General features: G+C 55.3%; 1 protein-coding gene and 1 pseudogene across 1 annotated transcript in view; one reads left to right on the top strand and one right to left on the bottom strand.

The window, feature by feature from the left end:
- Positions 1 to 7,249: 7,249 nt before the first annotated feature.
- Positions 7,250 to 8,508, bottom strand: LOC113631934 (collagen alpha-1(I) chain-like; annotated as a pseudogene).
- Positions 7,767 to 21,939, top strand: part of SH3RF3 (SH3 domain containing ring finger 3) — a 199,600-nt gene continuing 185,427 nt past the window's right edge. The window contains exon 1 of the mRNA XM_027128649.1: positions 7,767 to 9,069. Coding sequence (XP_026984450.1) covers positions 8,548 to 9,069 — 522 coding nt within the window. The 5' untranslated portion in view covers positions 7,767 to 8,547. The remainder of the gene's footprint in view (positions 9,070 to 21,939) is intronic.

Raw genomic sequence — 21,939 nt, 5'->3', positions numbered from 1 at the left:
CACCTGCCGCCTGTCCCTCCTCGTGTGCAGGGCGGGCTCCCTGGCCATCTTGCCCAGCAAGGAGGCGGAGACCTGGCTGGGGAGCAAAGGGCTGGAGTGTTCGTGCCGGCACCTGAGTACACACACGGGACACGTGTGCCCCACACATGCACTACAAACCTCCGGCTTGCTGTCTTAAATGAAGACGATTTTCTTTCCTAACTTATGACAAATCACATCTAGTTAGTGGCTTGACTTAGGCAGGCTGGCTGAAAGGGGTAACTGCAAGTAACTGAGAAACCGGAAAATTGTTAGTGCCTTTAACAAATGGAATTTTTTTTCTCACCAAATACTAAGCTAAGGCTTTGTTTCAGGGGTTCAGTGATAACCGTTAACAGCGATTGTTTTGGTCTCGTACTCATGCCTGTTGCTGCATGGCTACAGAACGGCTGCCCCAGCTCCAGCCATCACATCCGTTCAAGGTGGTTGTGTTGGTTTCTGGCTGTGCCCCTCTGGGCTCCTTAAGAGAAGAGAAACATGTTCTAAGTGCCAAGCACTGTGCTTACAAGCATTATCTCATTTAATCCTATGGTAATTCTATAAGGCAGGTGTTACTGTTATTCCCATTTTAGACACAAAGAAACAGAAGCTGAAAGAGAATAAGGGCTGGTAAGTGGCAGAGTGTGGACAGGGGCCCAGTCCTCTCGATGCAGCCTTTTCCTTCAGCATATGGTAGAGCTAAGTTTGCTCCAGTGGAAACACAGAGCAAGTGTTTCAGAAGCTCTTTAAAAAGTAGAAGCCCCTTCTGGCTGGAGCAAGGAGCAGGGAGCTGGTGAGCGAGGGTCGGGCATGACCAGGGCCCCCGGGGGAGGGAGGATGTGTGTTCCACCGGCACCTCCTCCTCCTCCTTCTGCCCAGGACGGTGACTGAATGGCCCTTGAGGCTCCAGCAGGAAGGCATCTCCCCGCCCCGGTGATCTCTCGCTGCTGGGGAAGAGCCCGCCAATTAACCTCACAGCCACCGCAGCCTGGAGACGGGAACGCTTTACACCACAGGTGGAGGCAGGAAGGCCGGGGCTGGCCAGTCAGCACTGGCTCAGTGTTCTAAACGTGGAAAGAGAAATCTTGGAAGTTATGATCTCTGGAATGAGTCAGTTTTCAGCAAAATTCTGGAGTAGACTTTTAAAAGATTTAAGTTGAGACAAAATAAACCAATTTTCTTTCCTGAGCACAGCCGTCTGGGTGTAAGACATCCATGGGGGTGCATTGATGGATGAATGTACCCGCGGAACCAGGGGCACTCCCATGGAAGTTCCGTACTGGTCCAGTTCTCTTTAACACTTTTTAATCAATAATTTCAGGGAAGATGTAGACAGGGTGCCTTAGAAATGACAGAACGCAAATCTGCGAGGGATAGTTTATGAGCTGGATACAAAGCAAAATTTCAAAACACGTGAAAGACAGGTGTCTGGGGGCTTAAATAAATAAAACAGAACCTGATAGGATTCATGTAACATCTATAACTTAGATTCAAAGACTGAGCTGAGATGCGTGGGCTCGGGGGTCCTGGTCCATTGCGGGGCCGAATGCAGTGGGCGGAGTCGACCACAGACCACGGGAGCAAAGGCGGTTCCCTGATGTCCGACACAACACCATCGCAAAGTTGGGCGGCGTCCTGGTCGCAGCCTGTCCTCTGTCCCGAGAGCTCTGGGAAGTGTCTGGGCCCCCGGCTCCTGGTCTGACAGGCTCCTCACACACTAAGTCACCCTTTCCGGATTGAACATTCACTTGCTTGCTGCAGACCTTTGACTACTTTCCAGAGTTCCAACAAGGTTGGAACGAACAGAGTCTGGTACATACTCAGCACTTGGTAAATATTTGGTATTATTATTCTTCCTGACAGATTTGTGTAGTTTCCGAGCCTAAGGCTTTCTGAATGACCTCTGCCCGTCTCCTGGGCAGTGCGGCCGAGTGGGCAGGTGGTGGACCTGGAGCCCAGGAGCCCATCTGGGCCCACCTCAGCCATAGGAGCTGTGTGTCTCTGGGCAAATCCCTTCACCTCTCTGGGATTTCATTTCCTCATCCACTGGGTGGAATAAAATTTGTTTTTCTTTTTATCTGTCAAACTGATGGAATGAGCAGGTAGCATCATGTGTCAAAGTGCTTTCAGCATAGAATAGCTTTAAATTATTGCCTTTACATGGTGCCTTCTGCAAAATAGGAAAACCTGCTGATGTTACCACAGCCAACACTGCACAGCGGTGGGGACCCCTTGCCGCAACTCAGGGCTTCCTTTCTGCCCACGACCCCCCCCCCAGCCGCCCCGACACAGGTGCTTGAGAGGGGGAGCTGGCGGCCCTTAAGACACATCATACAGTTGACGTATCTCACTCATCAGCCTTTGCGCTTAAAAGTCAGGCAATACACTCAAGATGGTACTCATGAATTTTCTGTCTCGAGTGATTTTTCTCAGACAGACACCAAGGGAAAACAATCAAAGAAAAACCCAATAAAACAGATTATAAAGATACAAGGTGGGGATTGTGAGTCCAGGACCTGGACCTCCACCTGTTCCTAAGGCTGCCTGGACCGAGGACCCCCGCGCGTTTGATTTGGGCGTGCGTCTTTCGGAGAGATCGCATTTCTTCTGAACGAAACAACAAAGGACACAGCTGAGCTGCCAGCACACAATGATCTGCTAACGTGTGCCCAGGAGAGTGGCTCCCCCCTCGCCATGCTCGTGGCAGCGGCCCGAGGGCTGTGATGGGACCTGCAACATCAAAGCGGGGGCAACGTGCTTGTGCCAGAGCCAGGGTCACAGCCTCACCCTCTGCTCAGTGGGGATTCAACCTGAAAGAGCCTTGGAAACGTGGTGAACGTAAATAGTATCCACCTGGCAACACTGTTCACACCTTTACCTCTGCTTCTGGGAGTCCTGTTCTTCCCTTGAGTCATCGCTTCATGCATTCATCCAACAATTATTTATTAGATCTTTAATGCTGCTGAGCAGTGTTCTAAGTCCCCAGCATCTTGTGGAAAACCAGACAAGGGACTGATAAACAAGTGAGTAAACAGTGTAACTTCGAATGTCACAGTGTTACTATTGTTAAACGCCTACAGATCCAACGCAATCCCTATCAGAATTCCAAGGGCGTATTTCACAGAGAGACCAAGCAACCCGAAAATTTGTATGGAATCGGGCTCCCCTGGTGGCGCAGTGGTTGGGAGTCCGCCTGCCGATGCAGGGGACGCGGGTTCGTGCCCCGGTCCGGGAGGATCCCACATGCCGCGGAGCGGCTGGGCCCGTGAGCCATGGCCGCTGAGCCTGCGCGTCCGGAGCCTGTGCTCCGCAACGGGAGAGGCCACAACGGTGAGAGGCCCGCGTACCGCAAAAAAACAAACAAACAAACAAAAAAACCAGAAAAATCACTGTTTAAAGTATTCGTAGTCCTGCGGGCAGGGTCCACATCCAGCCCTGGCACCTGGGGAAGACGAAATAGGTACCATTTACGGGAAGTGGGAGGGGCTGATGATAAAGCCAATGGAGGCCAGACCCAGCGGAGTCCGCACAGGGCCCGCAGCCTCCCGGCTGCAGGAGGCCGGGTGAGAGGCTGGGGGGTGTGCACATCCCGATATGGAGTCTGTGAGTCCATCTGAGTCCCCTCTGCTGCCTTCATGGGGCTTTTTGGGGAAGCCTCATCCCAGGCACACAGAGGCTGTGACCCGGCTTTCCAAGGAGGGTCCCCAGTTCCTCTTCTGGGGCCCATGAGCGAGCGGTGTGTCCTGTCCGCTGAGGCGCACGCAGGCATTCAACACGCATTTTACCCAGGTTTGTGTGTTTCACCACAGCTCAGAGTGGAAATGCTTGGCATATTCACAATTCCAGCCTTTCCTTGGAAGGAGGTGAACATTATCTTATCTGAGAAAAGGCTCTGTTATTCTTCCTGAGATTGATGATTCTTCATTAGCTCTATAACTTTCACAAGTATTTCACATTTTCCTAGAAAACGCATCAGTGTTATTTATAATTGACAACCTCCCCTTGGATGATTTAAGATGTACTCCTACCAAAGACATGAGTCCAGATATTAAATATTATTCAATGTCAATTACGCTGCGATTATTCTGGAAGCTTTTCTTTACATTCAATTTTCATTCATTTTGCTCGACTGTAATTTAAATAAGGGATTTCCTTTATTGGGTTAAACGTGTCCCAGTGCTTTAGCCAATAGCTGTGCAGAGCACACAGCTTCGAGCATCTTCTGAGATCTGGGGCCAAACTAAAATAAAGTGTGTTGTGTCTCCAGACTGGAGGAGAATCTATTATAATTCTTTTTTATAAAATAAATTTATTTATTTGTTTATTTTGGGCTGTGTTGGGACTTCGTTCCTGTGCGAGGGCTTTCTCTAGTTGCAGCAAGCGGGGGCCACTCTTCGTTGTGGTGCGCGGGCCTTTCACTGTCGCGGCCTCTCTTGTTGCGGGGCACAGGCTTCAGACGCGCAGGTTCAGTAGTTGTGGCTCACGGGCCTAGTTGCTCTGCGGCATGAGGGATCTTCCCGGACCAGGGCTCGAACCCGTGTCCCCTGCACTGGCAGGCAGATTCTCAACCACTGCACCACCAGGGAAGCCCCTATTATAATTCTTTTGAAGACTGTGAACAAAAATATAGGCAATGGCAGGATTATTTTTAATACCTGAAAGCATTTGCAATATTTCTGTCACAGTGCTATGGAAACTGCAGTGGGCAACAAGGAGACGCCTCGCTCGAGTGCAAGGGTCCTTCCTGCAGAGCTGAGGCAACGCTGACTTATTTCTTTAACTGGATGGCCCACTCCATCAGTTTGAGAAATTCACATTCAGGTAATCACTCAAGCCCCCACCTGACTGGACTGAGGGAAGCCCAGAGACTGGTCTTGGACTCCACTCCATGTCACCTGCGAATCCCCACCCCAAGGGGCAGGCTCTGTTTCCAAGGCCCCGCATCCCACAGAGGCAGTTGCCCTGGGAGGACCCAGCCTGCCAGGGGTCTGGGCTCAACCTCTTTTATACCTGGGGTAGCAGCGACGGCCGTCAGGCATTCCAGGGCCAGTTCCCGCCCGCAGGCCACCTTCAGCCAGCGGGGCTGCCCAGGGGGCACCTCCTGGAATCACCCTCACACTCGGGCCATGGTCCCCAGGCTCCATCAGTTTGAGCAGCCGGGTCCTGTGTCCTCCGAGCTGTCTCCTCCTTGGGCAGATGCTCTCTATTCCTTCATCCTAAATTCACGGACAAGGCCTCTGGATCCTTTTCCATCCTGTCATTAACATCTAGTCCCCAGAATTGGAAACAATCCTGCCGATGGGGTCCGACAACCTGAGGTGCGGTGAGATGATTCCTGCCCCGTCACATCCCCTCACGTATCCTAAGATTCCATCACCTCCCCAGGCGGCCACGCTGACACTCATGTTGGCCCATTGTGCTGTGGGCGCCTGAGTTCCCAAGGTCTCCTCATACGAACGGCTAAGCCAGGCTTCTCCATCACGGACGGATACAACCGGCTGACTGAACACGTGCAAGTTTAACTGAGTGATAGAAACCTGTGCTTGCAATGCTTCCGCTATTCAGATCACACCCTGAAGTTCCTTTATGCTGCAGCTCACCTCCTGTGGCTGCTTCAGCCAGAAACTGCCACCTGGGGGTCTGGGGGCCAGTGGGGCCACACTCACTTTGTTTGGCTAATAGGGTGTTTTTCTGAGAACTGATGCTGACCGTTGAACACAGGAGAACACACCTAAAAAGCGGTCCCCCAACTTCTCTGGAAAAGCAGAAAGGTGGGGTGGGGCTGGGCTGCCACGTCCACCTTTGCAAGGCCCAGCACAGCCCCCCAGGCCCTGCACAGCCACCCTGGCCCTGCCACACAGCCCTCCCGGCATCTGGGGCCCCCTGGCCTGCAGCCCACTTGTGCTACGGGAGTGGGTGAAGGCAGGGGCCCAAGGTGAGAAAGGTGAGGTTCGGTGGCCCCGTGTTTGCCCTTTGTGGCTCTGGTTGTGTGTAACAAGGGAAGCCGAGTGCAGGGGTGGTTCCCTCTGCCCAGCACGCCACGGGTCCTGGAACCCTTTCCTCTCCTTCTGGGTGACCCCTGAGGTGCCGCCAGGCTTCAGATGGTCCCCCCCTGCGGCCAGCACACATTGGTCCAGAAAGCGACCACCTGGGCCAAGCTGGGTGGCAGGGCTTTAAAACGTCCAGCCCACCACGGTGTCAGATGAGCGTCTTTTGTCAGTGGCTGAAGCCATGAACGAAATGCTCCTGGAGTTTGACCATGTTTCCTGTCATGTGGGTTGGGAGGTAGAGGCAGCTGGTACAAGAGAGGGAAGGAGACCACCCACCCCGGGGCCCACCTGCAGTGCCCTGGCCCAGCTCTTAGCCTGGGGTCCTGATTCCCATCACCTCTTCGGTTCCTTTTAAAACCTTGCTAGAGCTGGTTTCTGCTGCTTGAAACCCAAAGCAGCCAGGGCACGTCACCCTAGACAGCCCCTGCTCTCTGCCACCCCTCCCAGCTTCCCCGAGTCCTGTGTCCATGCCACCTGCTTTTGGATCAAGCATTCTGGGTCCTTTGTTATTCTGAGTGCGGGTCAAAGGGTGGAAGGAGGGCCATGTGCGGCCCCTAAGGGGGGGCCTGGCCCGAGGTCTGGGTCCCCGGGCAGCACGGGAGAGATGCCTCCGTCTCTCACTGGCAGTGCTGATGTGAATAACCGTGCACAATCCGCATTAGGAGAACCCGGAAGGCAGGTGGGGCAAGTCTCCTGCGGCCGTCAGAGGTCAGGAGCAAAGTTTCCATGAACTGGCAGCCTCACTTCGTGGACCAAGGATGTGACTCAGTACACCCGGAACACAGACGTTAAGATGTGCATTCAAATCGCCACTAGGCGAGGATTTGGAGGCTGTGTTTTCATTAATTCACAAATATTTATTGAACACCTACTATGTGTCAGGCATTGCCCTAGGCACTGGGGATATTACAGTGTAAAAATATGTGGCTTGCAGGGAGCTGGTATCATAGTGGACTGTGACCTTTTCCACGCATTCGGTTCTGGAGACAAAAACATTAACAAAATCCAGCCACAATGATTTCATAACTCTGAGCCTCACCTTCCTCACATGCAAAATGGGGTTAAAATAATTACCCAACAGGGCCGTTTAGAGGATTAAATAAAAAGATGCATGTTCGTGGCATTGAAGCCTCAACAACTATTACTTTCTTCCTGGAAAGTCAAAAAAGCTACACTTAGCTTCACAAACCGCAAGACAGCCAGACCGACCGGGAGTAGGGCCCTCGCGCCCTTCTGTTGTAGCCCCCTTTCGGAGATGTGCACGGTCCAGCGTCCTGCCCTGGACCAGGCTGCGCCGACCCCGGACTGGGCCCAGAGCGGCCACGAGGGGGCAGCGCTCGGCAGGGAATCTGTGCCACCGGCCGCGGCCCCGCGGCCCCCGGGCCTCCGTGCGCTCTTGCGTCGCTCTGACGCGCCCGAAGGCGGGCGCCGGGAAGGAGACCGCGTCTCCCCTCGCCTGCGTCTCCCGAGAAGGGGGTCGAGCGCGTCCCCAAGGGCGCCCTGCGCGAGGCTGGGGTCCGGCGGGCAGCGGCGCAGTCTTGGACGCGCGTCGCCGGGAGGACCTCAGCGCCCTCCCCTCCGCTTCGCCCGGCGCCCCGCGCCCACCCCGGCTCCGGAGCTGTCACTTCCGCGCGCCGCCGGGTAGGGGACCGGGCCGTCGTCGAGGAGGATGCCCGGGTGTTGGCTGCGTCCCCAGACTCCTGGCCGGCGCTGCCCAGGGAGGCGGTCCGCATAGCGCCGCCCAAACTTTCCTTCGCGGCGGCGTCAGGCGGAAACATCCCGCTCCGAGGCTCACGGAGAGCGAAGGGAGGCTCGGGCGCCAGAGGGGACAGGCCCGGGCCTGCGCGGGAGAGCGCCCCGGAGTTCCTGGGGACCCTGGAAGCGCCCTAACGGCAGGACTGCTGGCTGCGTGCGCCCAGGCGGAGGCAGCTCCAGGGCGCAGCTGCCCCTTCCCCGTGCCCCGCAGTGACCGTGACCTCCGCGCGCTCCCCGCGCACGTGCTCGCGGCCGAGGACGAGGAGGGGTCCCGCTGCGCCAGCTGGGCAGCCGCTCGCGGGCAGGCCAAGGGCGCACAGAGGCGGTGCGGGGGAGCGCGCACGCTGCGACCCCGCCTTCACGGCATCGGACTGGCCGCTGCGAAAGCAGAGCCGCCGGGTGTTGTGCCCGACAGGCAGCGCCGCTGGATTCCGTGCGGGGCGGACTCGCGGAGGGACAGGTGTAGCCCGCATTCGGCGGCGCCTCGCGCCGAAGAACTGGGTGGGCTCGGCGGCCCGGAGGGGGCTCGCGGGGCTCGGAGCTCCGGTCCCTGCCACGCAGGCCGGTTGGCACCACTTAGCGCTGCCAGCCGCACAGAAGGAAGTCGCAGCGCAGCCCGGTTCCCCAGCGGCTGCTCGGGCGCGACCCTGGCGCCCACTGCCCGCGGCGGCCTCCGCAACGGCCCCGGGACCTAGAGGTGCGCGCCGCCGCCGGCGCCGCCCCCATGCTGCTCGGAGCGCCCAGGCTGTGCGCGTCCAGGGCGGCCGCCGCTGCGCAGAGCGAGGGCGACGGCGACAGGCTGGGCGGGGACATGGACGAGTCGTCGCTCCTGGACCTGCTGGAGTGCTCCGTGTGCCTGGAGCGCCTGGATACGACGGCCAAGGTGCTGCCCTGCCAGCACACCTTCTGCCGCCGCTGCCTGGAGAGCATCGTGTGCTCGCGTCACGAGCTGCGCTGCCCCGAGTGCCGCATCCTCGTGGGCTGCGGCGTGGACGAACTGCCCGCCAACATCCTGCTGGTGCGCCTGCTGGACGGCATCCGCCAGCGGCCCCGCGCCGGCACCAGCCCTGGCAGCAGCCCACCCGCGCGTCCTGGTCCGGGCCCCGGCCCCGGTTCGGGAGCGGCCTCGGCGCTCGCGGGTCCTGGGGGCAGCGCCTCTGGCTCCCCGGTTCTCCTCCCCGCGGCGACCAGCGCCAACGCCAGCCTGCGCGAGCTGGCAGCCAGCAGGAGCGCGCCCCCAGCAAAGGTGGGTATGTGCTTCGCCGAGGTGTGAGTGTGTTGGTGGGGGGAGGGCGGCGAGGAAGGGCAGGGGACCAGAGGTGCTACGCGATGGCCTTCTTTCTCGACTTGCTTCCCTCCAGGGACTCCGTGAGTGTAACCTTCCAAGTCCTACTTGGCAACTCTTGGACATCACGTGCTCCCCTCCGCCCCCTCCCCTTTGAACTTCTCTTTGGCACCTGCCGTCAGCCCATCCTCTCCCCTGGAATCCCTTTCCGCTTGCACTTGCTCTGTGGTGGCCTGTGCGTGTGTGGCAGCCCCCCGCCCTCCCTGAGGCGGGCAAGGCTCCCTGCCCCCCTGCTCCCCTTCAGTCCCTCGCAAGGCTGGGCCTCTTTCCCCACCTTTTAACTTTGCTGGGCCCTCCATCTCCCCAGACACAGCCTTCTTCTCCTGGACCCCCAGACCAGCCCTCCCCACACCCTCGCCCGCCTGGACTGAAGTTAGCACCTAGTGTTTTCCCAGGTTCTGGCAGCTGGGAAGATGGTGGGCCTCCTGCCTGGTGTCTGGCCAGGGAGGACCTGGCAGAGGCAACTGAGTGCCTGGGTTGCAAGAACGCAAAGTACAAGCTCCTTTAGCAGGAGGGGAGAAGTTAACCTGGAGCCCAGGAATGCTTGGCTCAGCCCTTCTGGACTTGGCCCCTGGTCCTCCCCTGGGTTCTCAGGCCCATTGTGTTTCCACTGGGTTGCTATTTGAGGTGTGTGTGTGTGTGTGTGTGTGTGTGTGTGTGTGTGTGTGCAGCTACATTGTACAGCATGGACTGCTTCTGTTTCAAAGACCTTATCTTGAGGGTTCCGGTGATTTGGTTTCAAGAGCTACTTAGAGTGTGTCATTTCACACCCTCGGCCGCCTTGGGCACTGTTGCTGGAGGGAGGCGAGCCCGTGGGATGCTGGTTTAGGTGAGAAACGAGGAACTGCTCATGTTCTGTGTTTTCTTTAAATGTAGAAAAGCTTGAAAAGGTTCTTGGTTTATTGCAAATATCATTCACTTCAGAAAGCACAGCCGTGTCCCTCTACTCTTGACCTTTTAAAGATCCGGTGGTGTATAAACCATTTAAATAATCCTGCCCAAATGTGAAGTGCTGAGGTGAGGGGAAAGTTCTCCATCCAAATTTCTCAGCACTGCAGTGTCTCTGAGGTTAGGAACTTAAGCCCTTGAGGGTTAAGCTTTGGAGTTAAAAGTCAGACTTTGCCACACTGGACTTTTCCTATAGATCAGGGAAATGGAGGCTCAGGGAGAATGCCCGTTCTCAAGTCAAGAATAGTCAAGGAATGTTTATAAATGGGGTCACTGCTGAAGGGGAGTTGATGTTAATTTATTTGGTTTTAATGGTGATTAAATCCAGCTACAAGTGTTCTTATTACAGATTTTCAAACTTTTCTTTCCTGCCTTGCTGTTATTATCTAAAGTATTATAATTAGAGGTCTTTATTTGCAAAATAACCAGGTTACTTCTTCCTGCTCGGAGAACTAAATGATTTTTGGAATGATGCTTCTAGTGGGGACGTTTTGTGAGTTGTGTTTGATCAGGAGGGCGGCGGGTAACAACTGGCCTTGAGGCAGCTCCTGGGCTCCGTGGCATTTGTGGCATTTAAAGACGTTTGTGAAGGGGCTGAACTTACAACTTTTATTCATAACACTTAGTACCAGGGAATTAATAATTTTTTGTCGCCCGGATTTTGGGATGATTGGTTGACTTTCTCTCGGGACACATACATACAGCTAACAGACTATGTCCAGGGCTGTCTGAGCCTAGCGGACTCTGGAACACATTTCCTTTTTTCCTGTGTTATCTCAGTGTGACCCCCGGTCCTTTCTTCCAGGTCCCACTCACCAGGGGGACCAAGCTTGGGTCCTAGGAAGAGTCTGAATTAAATCCGATATTACATTTGATGATTTTCAGAGAGGAAAGAAAAAGTAGTGGCCCTGTAGACTGTAGTATCATCTAGCCTTTAATCTACTGATTTTCAATAGTCATTGGGAGTCTTTTTGGGCAACCAGACGTCCCGCATAGAGGGCTGCACTGTAAGCAGGTCTGTGAGTGTGGCGGCAAAGCCTTCAACTGAGCATCACTTCCAAATAGGCTCTGGTACTTGACTGTCCACTGGATGAAGTCCTGGGCCGGGGTGTTGCCACGTGCTGTGTAATAGATGGGCACTCGTTATCAACGGGTACCATATATGCCTTAGTAGTAGGTGACTGTAAATATAAGACAGTCCCGTTTCCCATTGAGATGCTGCTCCAACCTTCCTTTGGGACGTGTGGACGTTTTGGGTGGGTAGATCGGCAGGTATCCGCTTAAATGTTTGTTAATTTAGTGACAGGTAGCTGCTGGGAATGTACTCACTCCGTTTGGTTCCTGAAGCACTTTCCACACCTTTCACTCACATCTTTCACCAGCGTTGCCTGGACCCTCCAGCCTGGTGGGCGGAGCTCTGCTTTCACCTGTGCCTCTGAGACGAGGCATCAGGGATCAGTTAATTATGCTGCCCCGGAACCTTTACACCGTGTTACGATGCCCAAGGCTAGCAAATGCTTGCCATGCTGTGCTGGCACTCAGAGCCGCCTTAGCTCTTTGAATGCGCTGCCATCGCAATTGCTGAGTTTCTTGGCCTAATCTGTTTTTTGTTCTGTTTTACAGTTTTGCAAGGTGACCCCTTAAACACCCTAACTACATTGATGGAGGTTTTCAGTGCAACTTGTCTTTCCGGGAGGGTTTTGAGGTTCTCAACCGAGTAATTCAGAGAGTACTTTTTAATGTGTCTGAATAAGGCTCTAATATATCAGACAGTTCCAATTTTTTGTGATTATTTTGGTGGGAATCCCTTGCCTTGTATTTGGCGTACACAGCTTTTGCTACGTACCTGCACTGGGCCAGGCACCATCCTGGGTGAGCCAGGCGGGTGTGTCCCCTGATGGAGCTGGCGTTAGGGGCCGAAGCCGTTGTGCTCTCAGGAGGTTCCTGTGGGCACGGGGCAGGTGTCGGCCAGAGTTCTGTGAAGGTTAAAGGGAGGACGTCATCACAATCAAAGGCCTCTGGAAGGCTTCGGTAAGGCTCTTGCTGATGGGAAACAGAGTCAGAACCTGTTTAGTTTGCCTGCAGTTACTTGGGGATGTTTAAGTTGGAAACCTGTGTATCTCTTGGCCAGTGTGACTGGGACCCAGAAATGAGATAGTGGAGTGAATCACACAAATGGTGTCTATTAGACATTTTATCTTGCAAACACACACGTGTAATAACTCGCCATTTTTTGGATGCAGGATCTGGACTGTTCTTTGCCTTCTAACCTGTCTTTCAGTCACAACCTATGATTTCCTATTTGTTTCTTTCAAGTGGACTGAGAACTAAGAGACTTTCCAAAAATTCTGAGTGGAGCACCTTCCAGATTTTAAATAATCCCCCCTCAGTGTGTTCTGGTTTTGTTCCTGCTGATGTGAGTTTTAAAGCTGTCTCTCTTTGCTGAGTCTTTCCTAAGCAGTCACCTTGGTTTTCCAAAGAGTGACTTCTTGTGCACTTAGATTTCTTTGGTTTGCATACTGTTTAATTAGAGTTTATGTTTATATGTAAGTATGTAAGCACACTTGCATCAACATGCTTGGGAATCCAGACTCCCTGGGCAGGAGTGATGGCCTGGGCAGTGGCTGGCCAGGCGGCAGCCCTCCATAGGGTGGACGCCCTGGCTGTCCGGTGCAGGGTTAGGGTTAGGACATTACTGCGTCGTGGGGGTGGGTGGCTGTGGCTTGGTCTGGGGTGTAACGGGGACTCCAGAGAAGAGGCCTGGAGGCCTCACGGAAGCCAGGCAGCTCCCGGGATGGCAGACAGTGGTGACCGTGGTCTCTGTGACGCCGGGGCAGACGCCGGCCTTTGTGACAGATGAGGCACGGCCAGTCCTTCGGGACGTGTTTTCAGAAGGGCGGTGGGATGCGTGACTGTTGATGGAGCGTCTGCCGTGTGCAGGGCGTGCCGGGCGGTGTAAGTGTGTCTCCTTGCTTCCCGACCGCAGCTCAGAGAGGCAGCTGGTTAGCACATGGGAAGCTGAGCTCCGAGACCCCATCGCTCAGGGGCACTGGAGTTGGGGTGACCTTGAAAGGTGAACTCTGGACGCACCGGCTAACTGGCTTCCTGGTTAGACGCCTCTCCCTACCACGAACCTGGTTAATCAGAGACCCTGGTCCGAAAGCAAGGGGCCTGGGCCCTGAGGTCCACTCTGCACGCGGCTGCAGCTGCTTCTGGCTCGGCTGCTGTGGGCGGGCTGGTGCGGAGTGCGGTGGAGGGGGTCCCCGGGGAGTGCGGTGGCTTTGGGGGCAGGTCACTGGCAGCCGTAGGTCTGGAGTCCGGGGTGCCTGGGGTTTGTCCGGGGCTCCGTTCTGTCCTCAGGGATGCGTCCTCATCCATCCTTCTGCTCTGCCACCATCCTGGTGTCACCCCAGCCCCACCCAGGGGTCTCAAGGTTAGATGCGGGGGCCTTGGGCATCTCATCCGAGTGACATTCCGAGAGGCCAAGTGGTCAGTCTCCAAGTTGGGGAGCAGACCTGACTTGGCCATCTGGCCGGAGCCCGGACCAGCCCACCTCTGGGGGCTTTGGGACCCAGGACCACCTCCCTCTGAGGCTGCGGCCCCGCCCCACCAGCATCCCGGACTAGGCGACGGAGGGATCCCTGGGCTCCTCAGGGTCCTGTGAGGATGGAGGGTGGGGGACTTGGTGGGCAGCCAGGCCTGGCACGGGGTGGGGTGTGTGTTAATCAGTGAGTGAGGGCACCTGTCTGCTTTACCGGGTGACAGAGGCAATGCAGGTGCAGGCTTAGCGCACCCTGTGGGCCATTGGCTCAGTGCCACCACTAACATGCATCTCGAAACCTCGAATCACCACTGAGGTGCACTGCACAGGCCCACCTCACTGCTAGTGGGGTCAGTGTCCTAAATTACGGGTGTGTGTGTGTGTGTGTGTGTGTGAGAGAGAGAGAGAGAGAGAGAGAGAGAGAGAGAGAGAGAGAGAGAGAGAGATGCATGTTGTGCCTTTAGGTTCAAAGTCTGCTGAGTTCCCATGACTGGATTGTTGAGTGTTGATGAGCGTCTAGCCAAGGGCTTGAATCTGTTTCACCTTTAAATTACTTCCAGGTATTATCTTTGTTATCGAGGTAGCGTGCTTGATCCTTATAAGCGTCTTTAAAATGAGAAAAAGTCCAAAAGCTCATCTGTTTTAAGGAAGGCATCCGGGAACATGATCCTGCTCAGTGCGGCACACTGGTGGGGGCTGTGCTGAGAGGGAAGCACAGCGAGCGCGTCTGCAGGACAGGTGGCCCATCTACACCTCCCTCGTGTGCAGGACGGACTCACAGTGTTGTTCCTCATCCAGCGTGTGAGGCTCGCTAGAGCAGGACGAGATCGCGGCTCAATTATACAGTTGTTTCAAGGGTGCGCTTCAGTTCAATCTGCATTTAATCTTTATTTTCGCAGTTAACGTGCTCTTTTTCAAGGTACGTTTTTGAAATAAAACATCCAGGATTCAGTTAGGGAGAAACGCTCTTTATGGTGCTTGAGGAGACAAAGGTCAGTTTTCGTCAGATTTGCCTTCCTTGGTAGATCTTCGGATTTGAAGAACTTGATGCACGTGTGACGTCTGTCCTGTTGGAATCCTAAATCGCCTTGAAAGGCGAGGGTGTCAGAGGTGTCAGCTGTGGGGAATGGCTTAAGAACTGTGACATGTCTCCCTTCTCCCTCTGAGCAAAGTTGGAGTAAAAGAGCGTGTGAAGCAGCAGCTCGTGCAGATTCTGCTCACAGGCTGCATCTTTGAGCTGGACTCTGGCTGCGTTGGCGTGTGGGTGATGAGTGGCACTGGTTCTCTCGCCTGCCGAGTGTTTGTGGTGGGAATGAGTCCACGCTGCTCATCTGCAAACAGAAGACACTAGGATCTTGGCTCTTCTACTTCTGGGACGTGTGTGCGCTGCTCCCGTGAATGTATGTGAGTTTCAGTGAATTAGAATTCGCTGCGGGAATTCAGGTCAACAGAAGCAGTGAGTGACATCTAGAAACACGCCGGCACCAGAAGCAGGTGTGAGTTGTTGTGGAGCCGAGGGGCTAGGGACAGGAGGGTGGGTTTTGGGCGGTGCCGAGCTGGGCAGGAATACTGGGGGCACAGGGGGCCGTCACACAGCCGTGCAGATGGGCCGGTGAAGCATGTCTCTCTACTTCACTGAATGCATATCTGAGGACCTACTATGTACCAGGCACTACAGCCAGCACCAGGTACTTGGGGTAAGAATTATTTTGGCCTAGGAAGTGGCACAGTTTGCCTGCCACCTCACCAGCAAATGCAGCACGAGGCGCATCTGAAACAGCGGAGACGTCCCGGCGGCAACAGCTGCCTTGCGTTCACTTCTCCTACACACAAAGCTGAAGTACCACCACCTTGTCCCTACACGTGTTCCAGAGACGTCTACATAAGACATAAATATCTACTGTTTATGGATAAACTGTGGGATTCCTTAACTCTTTATAATCATCCTCCCAATTCTACGTGACCTAAAAATTGCACCTGTTTCCCCTCCCCAAGCCCGTCTGAAGGTAACGAAAGCCAGTGTGTTCGTGCAGCATGAGGTGTCAGGACCGGAGGGGCACGTGGCCTGTGCCCTGTTAACACCACCTGGAAACAGACCACCAGTGAGCACAGAGGTGGCATCTCGCTGATGGAGTGTGACCTGGTCTGGTGACAGAGAGGGGGAAGGTCACACAGGGCGCTGCTGCTCCCAGCGGGGTTGCCGCGGTGGCCACAGACGTCCCTGCTGGCACCTGGCGATGGGCTTTATGTTAACACATGTTTCCTTTAATGATCTCTTCTATTTATGCCAAGCGGTCCACTAAAAAAATTATGGCAGTTACGTGAGGTTTGATTTGGAACAGATTTAAATAAAAAGTAAGTCAGATTTAAAGTAAGTGTTGTGAGGATGAGACCTGGGTGACTAGTTTGGATAAAAACCGCCTGGAGTCCTAGAATGACCAGAGTTCATTTTCCCTGAGCAGCTTGACTTTTACCTTTTCAACCCCTGGCTTGCTCTGTGCCTGAGGTGCTGGGGCCTGGGCTGCATTTGTGCCCAGGATCTGTAGGATGGAGAAGTTGGATGAGGTAAGTGTGAGAAGCAGGACAGCACCTTATGCTTGGAAGCCAACATTTGGGTTTTCAACTCAAATAGCAAGTGTGAAAACTTGGGATTTGTTTGAGGCTGAAAATATAAATGGGCAAGAAGTTTTAAAAGTGACATGTGTCCACCTGCAGCCAGGGGCCCACCTGGCCGGGAGTCATGTTCGTGTCCAGGAGCCTGTCAGGTGCCAGGCCGGGATCTGGACACAGCAGAAAAGTGGCACAAGGTTCTGAACTAAGAGACGGGTGTGGGGCAAAGGACATGGTCAGGCAGGCTCTCCCGGCACCCTTCATGCCTGGAGCTGAGGGCTGTGGGTGAGACAGGTGGGACGGGGAGACAGGTGAGCCTGGGCCTCTGGGCTGGTCCCGTGCTCACGGCAGGGCTGTCTGATGAGCTGAGTGGAAGGGCCTGCCCTGGAATTGACATCTTCTGGGAATTGGGGTCGTCTTTGATTTTCCCCCTTCACCTGTGTCTGCGTCACCAAGTTTTATCATGACTCCCGGGAGGGACAGTTAACATCTTCCTTTCTGCCTCTGCAACACCGGCCGGGTCCCTGCCGGCCAAACTCCCCACTGGTGCCGCTGTCCCCAGTCTGCTGTGCCCCGAGCTGGGTGACCGCCCTGCGATGCCGTTTGGGCCACAGGTGCCCTCCACTCTTCCCTTTGGGCAGGTTCTAGGTCCCTGTCCTGCCCCACCCGGGCCCCAGCTGCACGGCCAGTAACTGTCCTGCTCTTCCTTCCCGCTGGGCGTTTGCCCTTGGCTTACGTCAGACCACCACTTTCTCCAGCGTCGAGCGCAGGTGTGTCCACGCCTCCTTCCTGTGTCCCTGGGATGCTTTAGAGGAGCATCCACACGTGGTCTGTCCTGCTTCTTACACCCCCGCCCGGCTGCCCTGCCCTTACTGTCTGTCCCCCATTTACCTCCCGGCACTCACGGGCCCGGTGCACTCCCGGAGCCAGTTTCCTACATTCTCATTGAATGTCTGTGCTCCAGAACCTATTCCCTGATTGCCTCCGGGGTCTTGGGTCTTTTCACCCATGCACATTGCAAGTTCATCAGGGTCAGGCCCGCGTCATTCCCTGGGTCTGCACCCTGTGCAGGAGCAGGGCCTTGGCAGCCGGGACAGGTGATGGTTATCGGTGCACGTGGGCTGCCTGGGGCCAGGCTGATGCCCCCTCCACACAGCCTCGAGGTGCGCCTGGGCCCGTGCTGGGCGCGGTGTGACCTCTGTGCTGCAGAGTCCTCATCTGCAAGGTGCTGACCAAGCAGAGTGTGGGCGCCTGGGCACCTCAAGGCTGTGGCCTGGCGGCTTCCTATCTAGAAGGAGCCGGGAGAACCCCGGCTGTGCATGAGCACCTCGGAACCTCTGCTGGCAGGGCTGGCGGGGCTGGCGGGACTGGTGTTACTCTTGAGCCTTGAGTTTTCATTGTAATAAGTATCGGAATGGATGACCCCCAACAGAGTCCGGCTGGGAGCCTGGGGAGGGGCCTGGGGGCAGGGGCTGGGGGACCCGCAGAGTCTGCACCTGGATGTTTGCTTGCGATCCCTTCTCCCCGAGCTTGGGATGTCCCTCTCATCTCATTCTGCCTCACCCACTGGAGCCACACACTCTGGGGTGTTCGGGATAAAGTAACGAACCGCCCCCTTCAGCTCACTCTGCTCCCAGTGTCCCCAGCCGGGGAGGGGACTGGAAGCCTCACCCACCCAGGGGAGTCACTGGCTGTGGGCAGGAGGGCTGGGCTCTCCCTTTTTTCTGGTTTCTATTCCTTTTTCCACTCTTGGTGACCCTGGAGTGAGTCAGAGAGTGGGTCTTCTTTTTGTCCAAAAGAGAGAGGTTTTGGCTGTACCTCCTTAGAAGGAGAAAGAAATGGCCGAAATGCCTGTTTCTTGGAATCACAGCTATCGGTGCCACTGGGAGGCTTGTTAGCAGGACGTGAGTCCAGAGAGCCGCTGCTGGGGCCCTCGGGGAGCAGGTGCACGGACAGCACGCTGCAGGCAGGACTGGGTCCACGCGCCACGGGCAGCCCGGGATGAGCTGTGCTGTTTGCACAGCAGAGAAACGCTCTGTGTGTATTTGTTATTTCCCATCTGCTGCTCGGTCAACACATCTGAGTCACGTTGAGTGGAAATCTTGCTGCCCTAAATGGAATTCGAAACATAGACCCACAAAGGGGCCAGAGAAAGATGTCGCGTCAATTATACAAGAGGGCGTACGTACGAGGTCTCACACTGTCACGATTCCCAGTTCTTTCAAAAGTGATTTATTCTTAATTGTCCGCTGAGTGGCCTTTCTAGTTATATTTTTCTGATTCTAGGCCTTAGGGCACTTGGTTTAGTAACTTGAGTTTCTCTTATGAGGTTAATCCTCAGCTGTTTAGGTAAATTGTCCAGAATTAGAGCCTCACCTGTTCATGGTCACTCAGTAGTGAATACACTTCAATGTATGTAAATGGATTCGTGTACATATATATATATACACACACATATACTAATATATAGAAAACATACATATGTATTATCATTTTATAAGTTACACATTTACAGTCATTAATTTGGTGGGCAGTTCATCCCTTTGAATGAAAGTTTGGGGACTAGCTGACCTCTGCTGACCTTAGTTTGCTTGAAATGTGTCGTATGCCGAGAAAGCCCACGCAGCTGGACCGTTGTGTCCTCTGGCGACAGGAAAGGCCTGTCCACGCCTGCAGCCTGTCTGTCCCCGCGGGTCCCTCTGGCTCTACCACCAGCTGCCGCGGGACTCGGGCAGCGCTGGCCTTCTGGGTGCGGCCCAGGCAGAGCGCATGGCATGAAGGGCCTGGACGTGCGGCCACTGGGGTGGAGGCCCGAGTGTCGCCAGCTGTCACTGTGCTACGTGGGGCCGGTAGAAAGCTGGCATCGTGCGATCGTGTCTTCTGGACAAGTTGGTGAGATGCTGGGGCTCGAGGTGTGTGTGCCGGTGTCTGCAGGTGCAGGTGGACACTTGTGACAAATGGAGCGAGGTTTGCGTAACTGGCTCTGGGGACCGTGGTTGCCCATGGGGCCGTTTTGATGAGTGATGGACCCCATTAGATCACGGTAAGGTGCTCGATGATGTATAATTAAAGATGGCATTAGTCGGGCAGAAACCGCAGCATTTAAAAACGGGAAAGGGATCATTTCTAAGGCTGACACACACACCCAGGACTTAGGAGACAGGACGCAACGGGGGCGTATTCGAAAGTGAAGCTGCTGCGCTGGTTACAGCTGGTGTTCTCTCAAGTCTCAGATATTTGCAGTGTCAGAGACCTCGCTGGTTTAAACATTTATTTTAGGTGAATCGACAGGCTGTGGAATGGCTCTGATTGGTGACTCTACCAAGGAAAAGCAGTCCTGTTTTTGTTCTTTGCGGAGCAGGCCGAGCCCAGGTGAGCTGTGGTCTGAGACCCCGTCTGCACTGTCCAGCTTCAGCTCCAGGCCCTTCCTTCCTCTCTCCCTTCTCTGTTTATCCATCCGCGGGTGCTCTGGGCTCTGGGGCGGGGGAGGGGCGGGCAGCGGGCCCAGCGGCCTGGCTGAGCGCTGCCCCGGCCGTCGCCCACCTGACCGTTCCGACGTCTCCACCGGACGTTGGGAGCACCGCCCGTCCCACTGGGCTTGGCTCCTGGACTCGGTTAATGAGAGCCTCCGCCGGACGTTGGGAGCACCGTCCATCCCACTGGCCCTTGGCTCCTGGACTCGGTTAATGAGAGCCTCCGTCATTGATTAAGCGTGCTGCTGTTTGCATTCACGTTGACAGTCACCTGTACTTGTAACCCCCTCAGCTCAGGGGTTCCCGCAGCGCCTCACCAACCACGGGTGCGGGGCTCCCTCCCTCAGGGACAGGCAGAGACAGGAGCTCGGGTCGCTGTCCCGAGTGCCTGCTCTGTGCCCCCCGCCTGTGTTCCGGGGGAGGAGGGCTGTGCCTCCCCTCTGGGCGTCCACGCGGCTCTGTGACCTTGCAGAGGCTGACATCCAGTCTCTGACCCCCTGGAGCTTAGGCTGCGGGCATTATGGGGATGCGGCCAAGAGAGCGAGTGAAGTGGCAGCTGAACAAGCTCAGCTTCAGTGGAGACGTTTTGTGATGTGTGTATTTTATCCTCTAATTGGATGAATTTAGGCTAAAAAAAGGCAGTGAGCTTTCTTTGCAATCTATAGAGGACGTCTTTACCTATGGAAGAAATCGTCCTTGAAAGCATTGCAGCCATGGTCCGGTGTTAGCCCGGTGCTCCTGGACTTGGGCTGCACGTTGAAATCCCCCAAATGCTGCAGCGTGGCCCGTCCCAGAGGTCCTGACGTGCCCGGTCCCGGTGCAGCCGGGCGTTGGCTTGTCAGAGTCCTCAGGCGGCGTGGACGCCGGCCTTGGGCAGTACCGGCCCAAACCACAGAGGCCGGGAAAGTTTGGAGGGATTGGGGAGATGTCTCCTGGAAGCCCTTCCCAGCTCGCAGACAAGCGCAGAGGCCTGGGGAGCCCTGCCACCTGGGAGCCGGCCGGGTAGAGAGGGAACACGGACGTGGAGGCCTGGGGTCCCGAGGTGCTTGGAGCAGACGTGGTCTTGGAAGGAGGGTCGGTGACCAGCTGGACAGGGGACCTGGAGACAGAGGGTCTTTTGCAGCCATTTTATTTAGGAGCCTGACACTGTTCTGCTCATTCGTTCGCTTAAAAATAACTCCTTTAGGAAAGAGTTTCGTACAGAAGCAATGCATTCAGCTCATTAATTCACTCAGTCCCTGTGACAGCTCAGTGACCTGGGCACTGTGACTGCCCCCACTCTGCAGGCCCAGAGGAGTGCAGGAACCAGCACAGCTGGGGGTGCAGTGGGGCCTGTACCCAGGCTGACTCTGGGCTCTGCTTGGGCGGAACGGCAAGGTGTGAGCTGGGGGTCAAGTCCTTCTCCCGTCACCTCCGAGGTCCCATCGTTTCCTCCTCACCAGGCTGCCCACCTGGGGGAGAAACCAGAAAACGCCCTACTATCGCTTGCTACATTGTCAAAGAGGCTGGCTGGCAGGAGGATTTCCCGGCGGAATGTAAGGAGAGTATGTGGAGGGAGAGCTGGGCGGCGTGGAGAGCGGGGAGGGAGGCGTGCTGTCACTCAGGGCTGGAGCCGGAGGTAGTCGCTCACCGCAGAGGCCCGCGCGACACGGGTGACCGCCCCGAGTCTGGGGAGACTGGCCGTGGGCTCTTCGTACGTTTGAAGGGCTCTCCAGTCACACGGTGAAACGAACATTATGGAAATGTGGTCCGTGACCCCGGGTCTCTGCCAGTGTCTTCCTGTCCAGTTTTCTTATGCAGCAGCCTCTGCCGTCCATCTGAGGCTTCCCACCCTGGACTGAGCGTTAAAATCGGGCCCAGATTTCCTCAGGGCTCCACAATTTGTGGTCATGGAAACGGACGGAATACAGAATTTTTCCCGTGGACATCTGCACTTACATGTCTCAGAAACATTTACAAAAAGCTAACGGATTAACCATGTGTTCAAATAAAGTCTTCTGATGGCTCGGATTCTGAATTTTATACTCCAGGCAGCACTGTCTGTAGGAGTAGAATGTGGGCCAACTGTGAAATTTAAAATTTTCTAGTGGCCACATTACAAAAGTTAAAAAGCAACAGATGAAATTGGTTTAATAATGTGTCTTATTTAACCCACTTCATCCAAAGTGTGAGCACGTGAGCATCACTCAGTACAGAACG

The sequence above is a fragment of the Aethalodelphis obliquidens genome, unplaced genomic scaffold, assembly GCF_003676395.1.
Source record: "Aethalodelphis obliquidens isolate GAN/ISIS:26980383/991018 unplaced genomic scaffold, ASM367639v1 scaffold35, whole genome shotgun sequence".
Classification (NCBI taxonomy): domain Eukaryota; kingdom Metazoa; phylum Chordata; class Mammalia; order Artiodactyla; family Delphinidae; genus Aethalodelphis; species Aethalodelphis obliquidens.
This window is presented reverse-complemented; position numbering and strand designations above follow the sequence as displayed.